At 45.5% G+C, this 16,135-nt stretch overlaps 1 protein-coding gene across 12 annotated transcripts in view; it reads right to left on the bottom strand.

Annotated features, from left to right (window-relative positions):
• The window catches only part of SMYD3 (SET and MYND domain containing 3), a 765,785-nt gene that overhangs the window by 104,031 nt on the left and 645,619 nt on the right, over positions 1-16,135 (bottom strand). For all 12 annotated transcript variants that reach the window (XM_005539600.4, XM_074033147.1, XM_045392693.2 and 9 more), the window contains 2 exons: positions 8,309-8,396; positions 2,735-2,909 (listed from right to left, as the gene is read on the bottom strand). In XM_005539600.4, coding sequence (XP_005539657.1) covers positions 2,735-2,909; positions 8,309-8,396 — 263 coding nt within the window. The remainder of the gene's footprint in view (positions 1-2,734; positions 2,910-8,308; positions 8,397-16,135) is intronic.

Below are 16,135 nucleotides of genomic sequence, written 5' to 3'. Positions count from 1 at the left end.
TAAAATTTAGCGAAGGTCAAGAGTGACAAAATCATCAAGAAAGACTTGACCTCCATCTAGTTGTTGCAAACAATATATTAACATTGTAAAACTGTTACAGCAGATGGCAATGCAATCATCCCTTGGTAACTCATGCCTAGCTAACCGTCTGTGACCTTGGCTAAAGGTCAGCAAAAGGCCCACCCCCAGCATCTGCAGGGAGCGGATGTGGAGGCCGAGAGCACCCAGTGTGAATTCCCTCGTGCACATGTGAGAGGTGAAAACCACCGCCAACTTCTTCATTCCTTCCTTTGTTCTAAAATTGCTAACGGCGTTGCAGGGTACCTGGCCTATTTGCATACATTCCTTATTTTTACCTCTGCCTGAGCTAAAGGGGAAAAAGGCAAAGTATGACAACATCTACCCTGCCCATTCCTCTTAACTTTGTTGGTTCGGGTTTATTTATAGCCTTTTCCTCAACTACAGCTTTAAAAGCAAATGATTCGTACCTCACTCATGTGAAGTGGATCAATGCAGATTGGATTTCTTGAAATACCACCAAAAAGCAGCTCCTCAACACACTCCAGGGAAGAGAAGCCAAGGGAGGCTTGGAAATTTGTCACCCAGTGTAAGAACAGAGCACACGTTGACAGAGAGACTGTGACCCGCCAAACACCACGTAAATATAACCAAACGTTTTCCAAACATAACGGACTGTATTCTGGTGGCGAGGACTTGGCCTCGCTTACAAGAAAGGCCTCTTTGTTTCTTTAAAGTCAGTCAAACTGCCAGTTACTTAAGGGGTAAGTTAGTGCCTCGAAGAGGCCCTGGTGGGTGTGGGGAAGAGAAGGTTGCAAAATACATGCAGAGCAGACACCTTGTAGGTGTGTGGTCTTCTTTATGGATGGGGGGGACCCATTTAAAGTTTCTGTGCTTCAGAGGGGCCTGGGCAGGGCAGTCTGGGTGTCAAAAGGAAAGCGAAGATAAGGCAGAAGAGTCAGCACAGCGCTAGCAGAGAGCCAGCGGCTGCTGATGGGGGCCCGGAGAAGAAAGGGTGTTTTTCAGTCTACGTCTTTTGGATGGAGTCTGTCCGTTCACCCAGAGGCTGTGGTTTGGCTTTCTCATAGCAAGCTGTGGAGTTCAGAGAGGTAACGCCAACCATCTGACCTGCCTCTTTTTGCAACACTAAGGCTCAGAGATGAAGCCTTATCTCTTTGAATGCAATCCATATTTTCTGAGAACCCACAAGATTGATCACACTCAGCAGGCATTTCACTGCTCATGGGAAAGTCTACAGTCTCAGCCCTCAAGCCAATCCCTTATACGTTTGATTAAAGCTGACTCACAGTCTGGATTCCAGAGCCGTTCACCCACAGGCAGTGGAGGAAACCACCTACAGAAGTCCAGGAAACATGCTCAGGGTCAGGCTGGTGCCACTGGCTGGCCAGGGACCTCTGCCATCCACCTGGCTGGTGGAGCCTCTGCCGCCTTCGGGCTCTGCACCAGGCTCCTGGCTCATGCCTGGCTTCCTGACCAAGCACCTCATTTCTGGTTTCCTACCATTAGTCCGAACAAATATCCTAGACCTGGACTCACTTCTGTTCTTATGTTGACTCTGGGAACTTCCTCTCCCAGATGTCTCCTGAGAGTCTTCCTCTAGCGGGAACAGGAAGTACCCCGGGCTCTGACTTTTCCACCTGCCCCTCTTCACTTACAGCCTCTCCCTGCCCGTTGTCCTACGTTGCATAGGTCTGGTCCTGGATTCTCCCTCTGCTTCACCCCTTTGGACTGACACAGTATTTCCACAGTCTGCAAAGCTGGGAAATTAAAGATTTGCCCAGGATGGACCCCCTGTTCTCCAGGGACCGTCTCCCTCTGCCATCGCTCCCAGTCACAGGTGCTTTCAAGGTACCTTCCCATCAGCAACCTTGCTCTGTGCTAGAGACTGAGCCATTCCAACCTCAGATTATGGTCCGCTGTCTCTGTGCCCTTCCCCTTGGGCTGCTCTCAGTCTCACCTTCTAGAATTATGTTCTCAGCCCACTGCAAATCAGGGTGCAACATCCACCAGCACCTAACTCTCAGCAGTTCAACACTACCCTCCTCAAAGCTTCTCTGAGATAAAAACATCTCAGGGCAAAACGCCTTCTGGTCTCAAGGAGCTGAGATCAGTCAAGAAGCAAAATCACCAATCGCTCCTTCACCTGACTCAAGGATAAGCTGAGGCAGGGCCATCTCCCTGCTGTCCTCCCTGGCTCACAAGGTAATTATGAAGACAAATGATTCAACTGAAAGCATAAATCCTGAGAAAGAGAAGGGACCAGGATTTACTGCCAGCCAAACCAAGGGCCCTGTATGGCCATCCTCCCCTGGACCAGCAGAGGCCAATGACACAGCCTCTCAAGCTAGGTCTGAGCCCGCGTTCCTCTCCAGCTCCCCCAGCACCCTGAGCCTGCCTTTGTCATTGCAAGCACCACATCATATTGTAATCATCTGCTCCAGATCGAGACAGCATCTAATTAGTTTCTGTACACCCACGGTGCCTGACATGCAGAAGGAACTTTACAAATGATGAATGAATGCATAAGTGAATGAACAAGGGGGAATGAATAAAATAAGACTTGGTTTTACACAATGGTTGAGAAGCAGCTGGAAATCCTCCATGCAAAGCAGTAATCGGAATGACTTCACGACATCGATCTTTGCCCAACGTGAAGACATCCCAGCCCTTGGGTTGCCCTCTCCCTGGGACTTGCCTGTACGGCTCCATGGTCCGAGTACCATAGAACAAGGCTTCCTCCAACAGGCCGAGGTTGATGCAGGCGTCCATGGCGCAGTCGAGCACCTTCAGCTGGTAGATGTTGATATCGGGAAGCCGCTCAGAATTGCTGCTGATGATCGCCTGGCACATGGCCAGAACCTGCTCCCACTCTGTTATTAACCTTAGTTAAGGATTCATTGTCTTCATCGAGAAAAAAACCAAAGTGAAATTAGATTCTCTAAAAGGCTGAAGAGCTCCCAAGCGCAGGAGGGAGGGAAGCACCCGTTACTTTTCACAGAGGAGCCGCCTGAAAACACACTTGAGAAACAAAAACACACAAGTGGCATCTCAGTGAAGTAAATTCTGTTTACATCAACAGACTAGCGTGTAACCAGGCCTGCGCTTTGGAGTTTTAAAACTTTCAGGCCAGGCGCGGTGGCTCACGCCTGCAATCCCAACATTTTGGGAGGTTGAGGCAGGAGGATCACGAGGTCAGGAGATCGAGACCATCCTGGCTAACACGGTGAAACCCTGTCTGTACTAAAAATACAAAAAATTAGCCGGGCGTGGTGGCGGCGCCTGTAGTCCCAGCTACTCCAGAGGCTGAGGCAGGAGAATGGCGTGAACCCAGGAGGCGAAGCTTGCAGTGAGCTGAGATCACGCCACTGCACTCCAGTCTAGGCGACAGAGCAAGACTCTGTCTCAAAAACAAACAAACAAAAAAACCCGAAAACAAACAAACAAAAACTTCTAAAGACCTGTTCTTTCTTCACACTCCTAGATGTGTTCTCTTTAAATCTAGTCATAAATAAATGCAGTCCTTTATTAAATTGGACTAAAGATTAAGTTAATTCGGTTTTAAATTATTTACTCTGTTAGCTTCTGTTTAAAAACTGATTTGAAATTAAAGATGCTTTAGAGAGATTCCTTTTTCAAAAGGAAGAGCTCATGTTTGTTTCTGTGTTATCTGAGTTCTGGGCATACATGAACCCAAATACACACACAACCCACAGGCACACACTAGGTGGAGCAATGTGAAGAAATAGATTTCCACGGGATCTCATCTTTTTCGATTATAAAGCAAAAGTGACCCAAGCCTATACTTAACCAAATAATTAAAATCTGTGTTATTTTAAACCCCCAAAATAAGAGACAATATTAGGAACGTGGCTTATCACATAAATTGCTGGCAAGGGAAACGATGCTTTAAAAAGGATGGGGAGAAGACTCAATATCCACTTCTCAGTAACACTGACTTTCTGATTAACTATGAGTCAATAACAATCTCATGTAGCCTTGGAGTGACTTCACTTTTTAAAACTGATATTCCCTGTCTTAGAGGGGCAGTCAGAGGACTGAGGACATGGTTTATGGAGCATGCTTTGAATCCCTCCCCAGTGAATTCTCTGGGAAACAGAGCGAAGGCGAGAGTGCAGGACCCTGGGACCTCCTAGTTTCTTCACTGTGCACTGTTAGGCGAGTCGGAGACCAAGGAGGGTCCTGAGCTGGGACTTGCCCTACTCTCACTCCTGTCCCACCTTCACCCAGTGGAACTCCAAATTCCTCTGCTTTGTATGTTGTCATTCCAGTGGGAGAAAAGGTTTTGAAGATCGGAAATGGCAGCCTAGCCTTCGACTGTAGTAAAGCTAGATTCAGATCTAATCCAGTCCTGTCATTTATCAGACTTGAGGTTCTGAGGAAGTCAGAGTGCTTAATGATACACCAGAAATAAAAATGACTAATGTCAATGTAAGAATGAGTAATATACTGTATGTAAAATGACGCAATTTGTCATGTGTCCTCTCATGAGCCAGGTGGAGTGCTGGGTGTCACAGACACAGTGGGGAACATTTCGTGGCATGCACAAGGCACACACGACACAAGCATTAGTGCCTTCCGCCTTCCCTCTGTGACGTGACCTCTGAGCCTGACTGGGCTTAAAGAAAGTGGTTCAGTGGACTGACTTTAACTGAACTTCCCTTCATGCCCCCACACCCCTCCCACTCCCACATGACCTGGTCTCTTTACAATCCATGCTTTCTGTGCCATCCCCGGCCCCTAATTCAAAACCCTCTTCATGGAGGTCCTAACAGAGCATGCCCAGCCCTGAACAGCCAACCCACTGTGTATGCTCCCCTCTCTGTCCAGCAAAACCTTCGTCTTTGAGTGTCCATGCCCTTCTCAGAACATGGTTTTCCAAAACATTAGCAAATACTTCTAATAAACCAATCAAGCCATTCCTGACAGTGGAGACGAATACCTTTATGAACTTTCACAGGAAATATATTTTCTTTCCAGCAAAGGCTTCCCAGAGGCCCAATATCTTACTCCAAAAGATGAGTTCCTTGATGAGAATTTAAAGCACCACAATGCACAGCTGAGAGCATTTTCTGTCACACCCACTGCAATTTTAGGATGAGTCCTGTCTTGGAGGAATTGACCCTGATCCTAAAAAAGGTCCACTTCCTGAAGAAAAGTGAGTCCTTGATTTGCTCTGGCATTCATCTGACATGTATGTTCAAAGTTTGCTGAATGTATCCTCTAGAGGTTGGGGGAAGCAGTATCTTAGGCAATGCACTGATTTTGTAACAGATTGCTGGGCTAACCTCTGTGGCTTTTCATTCCAGGATTAGAGATTTGACGAACTATCAGGAGGAATGACTGTCTCTTACACAATGCTAGACATTTCTGTGGCAAGACTTGTACCTTATTTTAACATTGTGCTGTTTGACCTCCACGATTATTTGCCTGTTCATTTATGTATGTTCCCACTTATTCTAAAGAGGTTTGAGGTGACAGGCCTTAGAAGTAAAAGCCAGATGTGATGTTCTGCAGCCACTCATAGGAATGCATCTACTTTATCCCCCAGCAAGCTGGAAGGGACTACGTGCCAATTTTCCTTCGCAACACTGGCAACTGTCTCTTGGCAAACAAGGCAAAACCTTTCCTGCAAAGCACCCCAGTGAGCAAAAAAATGGAATAATTTTAACTAAGAGGCTTTTCCCCCAAGTTACTACTGACATGTATTTGCTCAAAGATTTAGTCCCTGGCATCTGTGTGGTGTTTATTACAAGTGACTCTGTTCCAGTAAGGAGCTGAGCTCTAGACCTAGCAGGGCTGGATAGCCTACCCAAAGAGAATAGATTCTTAATGGACAGAACAGATACCCTTTTTTCCTGAATACTTTTAAATGACCATAAGAGGATCAGGGGAAAAGAGAAAGAGAAGCACAGTAAATTCACTTGGGAATTACTCAACTCATTGAGATTCATACTGTCAGTCCACAGAGTCTGTATCCACTTGATCATATTACTCTACTGCTTAAAAAATCATTGCACGGCCCCCTCTCACCTATGAAGTCTAATCTGTGCATGGCAGTTAAGGCCGTGCCACCTTCCCCTCCTCTCATACTGCACAGTCGGCAGCTTCTCAGCAGCAGTGCATGTTCTGTGCATCTGAACACGTCATCCCTTGTGATGGACGCCTCTTCTCTTGGTTGGCCTGGTGAACTCCCACTAATCCTCCCAGACGCAGCTCACTGGTCACCTCCTCTGTGAAATCTTTTAACTTCCCAGAGTTGACTATTGTGTCTTTGACGCCGCTGTAAGTCTAGATCTTTACCAAAATATGTATTAATGGACATTTTACTACCCCGCTATGCAGGAGAGTAGTGAATGCAGGGCTGTGTTTTCTAACTTCTGTCTGAACCATCAGGTGAATGATGACCGGCAAGGTACTCGGCATACAGTCCGTTTTCAGTAAAACCTTGTACGGTTGAAACTGAACTCTGGCTGGGTTATCCGGGGGCCCCAATACCATGGCCAGGGCCCAAACAGAACGAGTGTACTCCTCTGCGCATAAAAAGCTCTTTGAGCCCATCAACAGGGGCCTCCTGTTCCAGAGTGGACTGTTTTCCCAGTATCTTCTATCTCATCATAGACAGGGCTTCAAATCCCTCCTTAATTTCAGTTCCACCCCTCAAAACCAGTTGTTTTAATACTTCCTACCTCAAACTGAATAGAAAATTCTAGAAATAATCGGACCAATACTATCACCTTCTAATCAATATTAATGCAGCCCAAGATCACAGTAGTAAGATGATATTATACTCTTAAGTGTTGTTAAATTTTGCTGTTTACTAAAGCCCTAATTTATTTTCACATGTTCTTATGCGTATTTACATATTTGAACTTTTTGATCCAAATAGAAATTGTATATATGTTCTTGTTATATTTCATCTCTTTAAAACTTGGACACCATTTAAACATTTAGGGATCTTTTGAAGCCTTTTTTTTCTTTTGAGATACAGATTCTATCATCCTCCCTCTATTATCCTCCCCATCTACGTCACTTTGGAGATTTCAGAAACCTGTCCTCAGTATCTTTGTTCAAGGTATGGAATTATGAATTAAAGAGGACCGAGATGGAACAACAACACTCCAGAATGACACTGAATCGTTTAACATCATTTTTTCAGTGTAGCTATTCAGTTAGTTTTGCTAACATCTAACATAAGTTTCTTGACTACTTTTTGTCAAATCCCTTTCTGAAGTCTCGATACAAACGTTACCACTCTCTCTGGATTCACTCGCTCTTGGAGAAACCCTGCAGCATCATGATGATCACTGCTTTCTTTTCCATTCCTTAGTAACCAGTCCGAGATTCTCTGCCAAGACTGCTAATCAGCTCAGAGGGCTATCAATTCAAAATTATGTCCTTCACCTTTACAACTGGAAGCCTCCCTCTACCTCCCTCTCTAGCTCTCTACAACTCTTTAAATAGCATTGTCAGCAAATTGGAAACGTTCTTAGTGCCTGGGATGTAATTTACCCCAAAGTCTCTGAATGACCTTTTGCAGTCTTTTCATCCACCTTGATCTCTTCCTTCGTGCCTGCTGTCTCCCTTCATCGCAGCTTTGCTCCAGTGAACTCCTCTACCAGCAGCGGCCTCCCTCTCAGCCTCGGCCTATCCAAATCCTGCCCCGACTCAGGCTATCTTTTGCACCGTAAAACATCCGTGGAGCCTTCCCCATTGACCTTTATCCTACGTGATCTCTCCTTACTCTGAACTTTGGCCCACCTGTGGTCATTACTATTCACGCCGAGAAAATGTGTCGTGCAGCAAATCCCCCCTGCCACTGTAGTCATGCCTGGTTTAATACGAAGCTTCTGGGTCTGAGGGTCAATGGCACTGAATGACAAGGATTCTGAGCTATTCTTTCCTGGAGATGTCAGTGGTTATGGGAGAAGATAATTGAGGAATTTGTCACCTTTTACACGTAAAGAGACTAATACTTACTTTCCTACTACTATTGGGCCATGAGTGTTGATTATTACCTAAAGGTAGTGAGTTATTATTCATGCTGATCTTGCCACGATCTTCCTTGTCATTACTCAAACCGCTGACCGGGGTTGAGGGTGCGGCCTGTGACCATGGAACAGAGTGAAAACCACTGGCTCATGGAGAGGTCAAACCCTGCCTTTGGCCTCATTACCACAGGGCTTCAAGGAAACAATAAAACAAGAAAACAATCCCAACAGTCCAGCTCAACCCACAGGCGAAAGGATACTCCAGTGTGCCTTCAGTTCTTCAATTTTTTTCAGGGATTCTTGAACTTCCTTCCATACTTGCTCATCACCAGTTAGCATATCAGCATCCTGCTCAGGCCAGAAAAGGAAGACAAATAACCCAATTAGTAATAAGCAAAGGACCTGAATAGACCTTTCTCCCAGATATACAAAAGGCCTGCAAGGCCATGAAAAGATGCTTGACATCATTTATCATCAGGGAAATATAAAACAAAGCCACAGTGAGATATTACTTGATACCCACTACCACAGCTATAGTCAAAAAGACAGGATAACGGCAAAGGCTGGTGAAGACGTGGAGAAACGGATACCCTCACACACTGCTCATGAGAATGCAAAATGGTAGCTTTGGAAAACACTCTGGAAGTTCCTCAAAGGGTTCAACGTAGAGTTTTCATATTACCAATTAGAGTTACCATATTAACAATCCTACTCCTGGGTGTCTACCCAAGAGAAATGAACACATATGTTCAACAAAACTTGTTCACAAATATTCACAGCAGCATTGTTTATAATAGGCAAAAAATGCAAACAACTCACAGGTCTATCAACTAACATGGTATATATCCAGACAATGGAATATGATTCTACAATCAAGTACCGACACATGCTACAACATGAACCTTTCCACAATGAAGTACCGACACATGCTACAACATGAACCTTTCCACAATGAAGTACTGACACATGCTACAACATGAACCTTTCCATGTTGTAGCATGTGAAGTACTAACACATGCTACAACATGGATGAACCTTGACTACGTTACGCTAAGCGAGAAGCCAATCACAAAGACCACACGTATGACTCCATGGATATGACACGTCCAGAAGAGGCAAATCCACAGAGACAGACAGTCGAGCAGTGGTTGTCTAGGGCTGAGAGGACTGGAGGGAACTGGAGAGTCACTGCTAATGGGTAGGGGTTTCTCCGGGGGTGATAAAAATGCTCTAAGATGGACACCATGGTAGCTGCACAACACTAAAGAGACTGAAAACCACTGAACTATACACTTTAACTGGGCGAATTTCATCACACGTCAATTATACCTCAATAAAGCTGATATTTTTAAAAAACAGAAGGGGAATAGGATAAATAGTTATTTGTTAGGAGACCTACAGCTAAAACCTTACTAAGAATAAAATACAACTACACCCATGTGAAGCAATTCTGACTCTTCCACCTAAACACAAAACCCCCAACACTGAAAAAATGCAGAAGAACATAAAATTATGAGCTACCACGTACGAAATGTCTGCCCTCCTATTTAGTAAGCAGGTCTTCTGTTTCCCGTTGGCCAGTGTACCTCTGGCATCTAGCACAGTGCCTGGCACATGATAGTTGCTTAATCAGCACTTGTTGAATGAATGACTGAAAACCACATGTGCACACAATGCTGAAGGCTTTACTGATATTGTCTTATCTTCACACAGTTCTTTTATGTAAGATCATATCCTATGGGGTAACACAGGCAGGGAGTGGGAGAAGTCTACCCTGGGTCAGGCAATGACTATTGTCTACAGAATACTGAAAAATAATAATAAAACCAACGAAAAGTACGTCTGATGTTTACTACGTGCAACAACTCAGAGGTGAAATATTCTTCCCCCCAGGTCAGAGGGTGCCTAACATCTTTCTCCCTAATATATCACTGATCCTACCCAGTTTATAGATGGCAAAACTGAGACTCAGTTAAGTGATTTTCCTGAAAATCACCAGCTTGGAACCAAAATTTCAACCCAGGTCTGTCTGATTCCAAAAGGCTATCTTCTTGGCAAATGTTACTCTGTTTACCACAGATGCTGCTATGGTCTTTTCAGCATGCTCAGCAAGTCCTGCTTCTTTAAAGTTTCACTAATAGGTAGCCACCAGCCAGGTGTGGCTATTTCAATTTCAATTAATTAAAACAATAAAAAACTCAGTTCCTCAGCTGCAGCAGCCACATTCCAAGAAGCTAACAGCCACATGTGGCTTTGGCTACCACACTGAACAATCGAGATACAGAACAGTTCACTATGTCACTGCAGAAAGTCCTGTGGGACGTGCTGCTTTCAGGTGGCTCGTCAGAGGGTAAGCACTCTTATAAGACACTATTCAAAACTAGGTGTTCAATATCCATGAGACTTTCAACAGGTGTCAGGGACAAGAACCATCCTAGGAGGTTATATGAAAGCAGGGCCAGCGTGGGGGTGACATAAGGGTGAGGAAGGAGGGACTTTTTCATACTCTAGACATCTCCCTGGAGACTCTTACGTGCCCGTTGAAGGAGGCTTATACAACGACCCCATGAGAGCCACTGCCAGAGTCAGCCTGTGTTTCTGGGAAGAAGAAACATCACTTAAGTGCGCGGGGGCAGAAAAAAAGGCTGGAGGGCACTACGAGCCACGGAAAACAGATCCTGAGACTCTCCTTCGCAGGCTGAGGCAGTGGGTGTGTGGATGAGGAGAGGGGAGCACTTCTGTCTGTGTAATTCGGCTTTGCGGGCCTCTGTGTGTACGTGCTGTGCCTATGTGTGATATAGTAGAATGGTTTTTAAAAGGACACCATAGGTGCACTTTTTTTTTTTTTTTAAGGAAATTCTAAATACATCCCTAGGTTTCTGTACACAGAGGACGGAGGAGATAAAATGCTCTTAAGACGGTAAACAACAGGCTAGGTGTGGTGGCTCATGCCTGTAATCCCAGCACTTTGGGAGGCTGAGACAGGAGGATCACCTGAGGTCAGGTGTTTGAGACCAGCCTGGCCAACATGACAAAACCTCATCTCTACTAAAAATACAAAAACTAGCTGGGTCTGGTGGTACGTGCCTGTAATCCCAGCTACCTGGAAGGCTGAGGCAGGAGAATTGCTCAAACCTGGGAGGCGGAGGTTGCAGTGAGCCGAGACCATGCCACTGCACTCCAGCCTGGACAACAGAGCAAGACTCCGCCTCCAGAAAAAAAAAAGAAGAAGGTAAAACAACAGTCTCCCTCCGAATGCCTGCTCTAAGTCCATTGTCATCTCCTAAAAATCACCTCAGTCTCCTGTTCCAAAGCCTTCAGCAACTTCCCACAGCCTCCCAGATCAAGCTTACCCGTTAGATCTTGGCCGTCGTGGCCATTCCTGAGTGAATATTCCAGTTTTACATTTCACAACTGGCAGCTTAAACCCTAGACCTAAGCTTGCTAGTCTCTATGGTAAGCAGAATAATGGACCCCCAAAGATGTCCACGTCCTGCTCTCCAAAACCTCTGAATATGTTCGGTCACACTGCAAAGGGGAACTGAGTTGTAGACGGGATTAAGGTTGCTCATCAGCTGACCTTAAAATAGCTGAGAGTTCCCTGGACTTGCCCGGTGGGTCCAGTCTAATTACAAGGGTCCTTAGAAGTAGAAGAGGGAGGCAAACGAGGAGGTCGGGGGATGTGCTGTGTAACCAGAGGCTGGCAAAGGCAAGGAATCCAGTCCCCTGGAGCTTCCAGAAAGGACAACAGCTTTGCCCACACCTTGATTTTGGCCCACTGAGACTTGGGTCAGGCTTCCAGCCTACAGAACTCTAAAATAATCAATCGGAGCTGTTTTAAGATGCTGTATTTATGATCAATTGTTGCAGCAGCTATAGAAAATGTGGTCCCTGGCCGGGCGCGGTGGCTCAAACCTGTAATCCCAGCACTTTGGGAGGCCGAGACGGGCGGATCATGAGGTCAGGAGATCGAGACCATCCTGGCTAACACGGTGAAACCCGGTCTCTACTAAAAATACAAAAAATTAGCCGGGCAAGGTGGCGGGCGCCTGTAGTCCCAGCTACTCGGGAGGCTGAGGCAGGAGAATGGCGTGAACCCGGGAGGCGGAGCTTGCAGTGAGCTGAGATCCGGCCACTGCACTGCAGCCTGGGTGACAGAGCAAGACTCTGTCTCAAAAAAAAAAAAAAAAAAAGAAAATGTGGTCCCTAACATACCTTCCGCTCTTCTGGCCACTGGGGCTGTTTGTGCCTGGCCCTCTCTGTACCTGAAATTAGTCAGTCAGATCACTCATTTATTCCATTAACACTTACTGAGTACCTAACCAGGCAGTGTTCTAGGCAGTAGGGATAGAGCAGTACATAAATCAGATAATCATCATGTTCACACTGAAGAGGCAGGTGGAACACACAGTAAGAGAAGATACACACCTGCACGCACACACACGCACACACACACATTTTGTTGGGGGAAAAACAGGGAAGAGGCATGGGGAATATTGGCACCAGGGAGTTCATTTTAAACAGGACGATTGGGGCAGGTCTCACTAAGATGGTATTTGAGTAAAGCTCTAAAGGAGGTGGAGGTGTAGGAGACAGGAGTTCCACGGAGCGGGGAGGGCAAGTGCAGAGGCAGAAGAATGCCTGAATATTCCAGGAACAATAGAGGCCAGTGTGGCCAGAGTTTGTGGACTGCAGTGTGTGTGCATGTCCTGTCTTCCCCACTTAATTGTCAACTCTTTAGAGCTGAATATAGGTCTTCTTCTTCTTTGATCCGGCCTCTCCCAAATATCCAGCACGTAACAAACGCTCTGCTGAATGTCTCTAGAATGGATCTGGAAGAAGTGAACTAACTTGGTAATGATTTGATGTCTCGGTGTTTATTTCAGTTATTCCTCACTACATCTTTGAAAGGCATCAATACCTGTAATTTACAAATGAGGTGCAAGATAGTCCTGAAGGTTACATAATTGGTCCAAATGTCCTTCTACCCCTGATTACCAGAGGTAGGATTCAAACCCAGGTCTGGCTGGCTCCAGTGCCCATTCTCTTTCTACTACCTTCATGCTTAAATTTTGTTTGTTTCTCTCCTGGACTTGCTTAAAAGGTGAAACTCACGTCTGAGTTAATACATTCAAAGTATCTTCACCCATGTTTCCTAAGCTCTTCCTAGTACTAGTATTTTAAAGAGGAGAGTAAAATCCTCCAACATAGAACCCACAGCAGATCTCGTATTCTTCTGTCAAGCAGGGTGAGACGGCAGCCCAGGGCAGAACAATTTCATATGGGAATTATAGTCTCAACTACATTTGCCACCAGTGAACATAATCTGATTAGCTGTTCTTTCAGGTTGACCCTAAGCCTTTATTTGCTTAACAGAAGAGCAAGCAGGCTTTGAAACTGCTCCTAAACATTTAGAAATGATACCTCTGAGAGCATTTTACCCTGGAGCTAGACAAAGTCACATTCACGAACAGCTATCACCTCCCTGCAGTGTTCCACTACGGTGACTGCCTCTCAGGTTCCAGCTTCCCCTGACCCTACCCATCCACTGTGGCTGCTACTCACAATTACGTCTACACTGGGTCTGTCTCATCTCCCCTCTCTCCACCCCGGGCCGGAGGAAAACGTTCAGTTGCACAGGTGTATCAATAGGGCATGTGTACAGAAACAGAAAAACTACTTAGGGAAGCATAATTTAAATCTTCTACTTTTCTGATTTGCAAATAGGAGAGTAAATTACTATGTTTTTTTATCACAGTCTCTGAGGTATAAAATTAGTAAATTTATATCCTTATTTTCATTATTTCATATCCAAACGCAAGGACACTTGATATAATTCAGGACAAAGTTATTCAGGAAAACAAAAATCTCTTTGAATTTTACTTTTACCACGTAAAAGGAGCTTGAATGGGTGAGTCCTGACATTTTTTTTTAGGGGATAGAAATACTCATTTTACATTCATTTAAACATCAAATATACTATTGCTGAATTTTCTACAAATGCTAAAAAGAATTCAGCCTAGAAGCAGAAGGATTCCTAAGAAAGTTGGCTTTCCTGGGAAATGACTGAGAGAATTAAGAACCTGCTGGTTCCAGCACTGGTGGCATCTCTGCCCTGACCCACTGCATGACCCTGGACAAGCCTTCCTTTTCCCGGCCCTCAGCTTCCTCGCCTGAGAAGGAGCAGCTGGTCTAGGTGGCCGCTACGGAACCACTGTAGTGATCGCAGCAGTGCAGAGCCAGTCTAGCTCCACCTCCGGCGACCACTCTTGCACAGCCCCAGGGAAGTCCTTCAATTTAAACAGTACGATCGTGGAGATAGTTCATTTCAGGCAGAACTGTGCTGCTGTTCTCAGGTAAGAACGAGTCTCATTTCTCCATTCTCTCTCTGACCGCACAAGACCCTTGACACTGCCCTCCCAATTCACTCACCCCATTCTTTCCCCTCACAGCTCCACCCCAAAATCCTACCCACGCTTCCAGCTAAAATCGCCGTCCTGTGGCTTCTGTCAGGACTCGTAACGTGGTTTCCGCCGTTTCCTCGGCTCACCACTCCATTTAACTCTTTGGCTTTCTTCCCGTTTGTCCTTTGGGGACACAGCCCCTGAGGTCGTCTATCAGGAAACCTTCTCTGGTTCTGCCTTCTGGGTTAGCCTGGCCCTCCAGGCCCCTCTGCACACTCCCTAGCCCTGAGCTGACATGAATGATCTCCTGGGCTGCCTCCCAGGTATCCTGAGAAGGCCCTGAGGGGCCAGGACCTCATCATAGCTGTATTCCCAGTGCCCGCAAGGTAAATCACTCAGTAAATATTTGGTGATGGAGTGAATGAGAAGTGGTCTTCCACAACCCATGGGTGACAGTATCACAAGAATAAAATACCTCAACTCCACCACAACAAAGAGAATCCCAACCAAGACAACAGGTTGTTCTTTTCACAGCACGCGTCTACCTTGACTCTAATATTACCACACTAAGGTCAGATACGTTCCCACTGCAGCTGTGGGTATTTGTCAAATACTACAGCTGGCATTGGTCATCTTTTAGAGGCTAAGTGTGACACCCTCCCCCAGTGTAGGAAACCCCATGCTGACTCCGGACCCAGGCTTTCTGACAATCGCATCAAGGGTTATTTAGGGGAGTGGGCTCGGTTAACTCTCCTGGCTTCTACCTCAAACACCATCCTGAGTTTCTAACAGTGCTCTTGGCCCAGAGGTCCCTGGCTCCATCTATCCCTGGATGAATCAGTGAGGCCACCTACATTCCTTCATCCATAGCTGCTGAATCAATACCCTGGGATCATTTCCTTCACTGTAAAAATAGGTACCAGATGATATGAGATCATCTCACCACCACATAAAAGGGTATCACTCAACAAGGTTATATTCAATTGGCCAGACGCTTCCTTTGGGTTTCAGAGTAGGAAGTTTACGTGCCAGATACCAGTAGTCGCTGTCAATAACAAAGCTATGTTTCTTCCACAGGGAAAGTCTGAAGTCCAGCCAGTCTAGCTGAGTATAAACTCGGGAAAGTGGCCACTGGCTCTGTCGGGTTAAACATCACACAAATCCGCCCAGACCCACCTTGCAGCTCGAACACTCGAACAGATGTGTTCACTTAGCTTGCAAGCGTTTGATGTTGAAACTCTTATGCTGGGCCGATTTCAGATGGTTCTCATTTAAAAGAAGAGGAACAGGAGAAAGGTAATCTGCTTACCAGTACTTCCTGTTATCCAGGACTCATGCAAACTCTAATTAGGTTGAAAAGAGATGGCGTACAGGATGGAAAATAAAATTAATTAACACATAAACTTTTCCAGTAATTCAACAATTCGTGTCTTAAAAGGAAGAAAGGTTTTTAGTTTTTAAAGTAGAATGAGGTTCAAATACATTGTCTGCACTCAGGACAGAGATTGGAAAGTCCTGAAATTCAAAATTATGAGGTAATTTGCAGTGTCTTTGACTGAGGTAGTCTGATTGGGGCAATATACTTGGACTAGATTAATATCATTCAAAAACCTTTATGATTAACAGAAAACATCTTTGCTGGAACCAATTTCCACCTCCTTTGGCAAAAACAACTGCAAGCAG

This window comes from Macaca fascicularis, chromosome 1 (assembly GCF_037993035.2).
Source record: "Macaca fascicularis isolate 582-1 chromosome 1, T2T-MFA8v1.1".
NCBI lineage: Eukaryota > Metazoa > Chordata > Mammalia > Primates > Cercopithecidae > Macaca > Macaca fascicularis.
The sequence above is the reverse complement of the archived record's forward strand: the minus strand, read 5'-3'. Positions and strand labels throughout refer to the sequence as shown.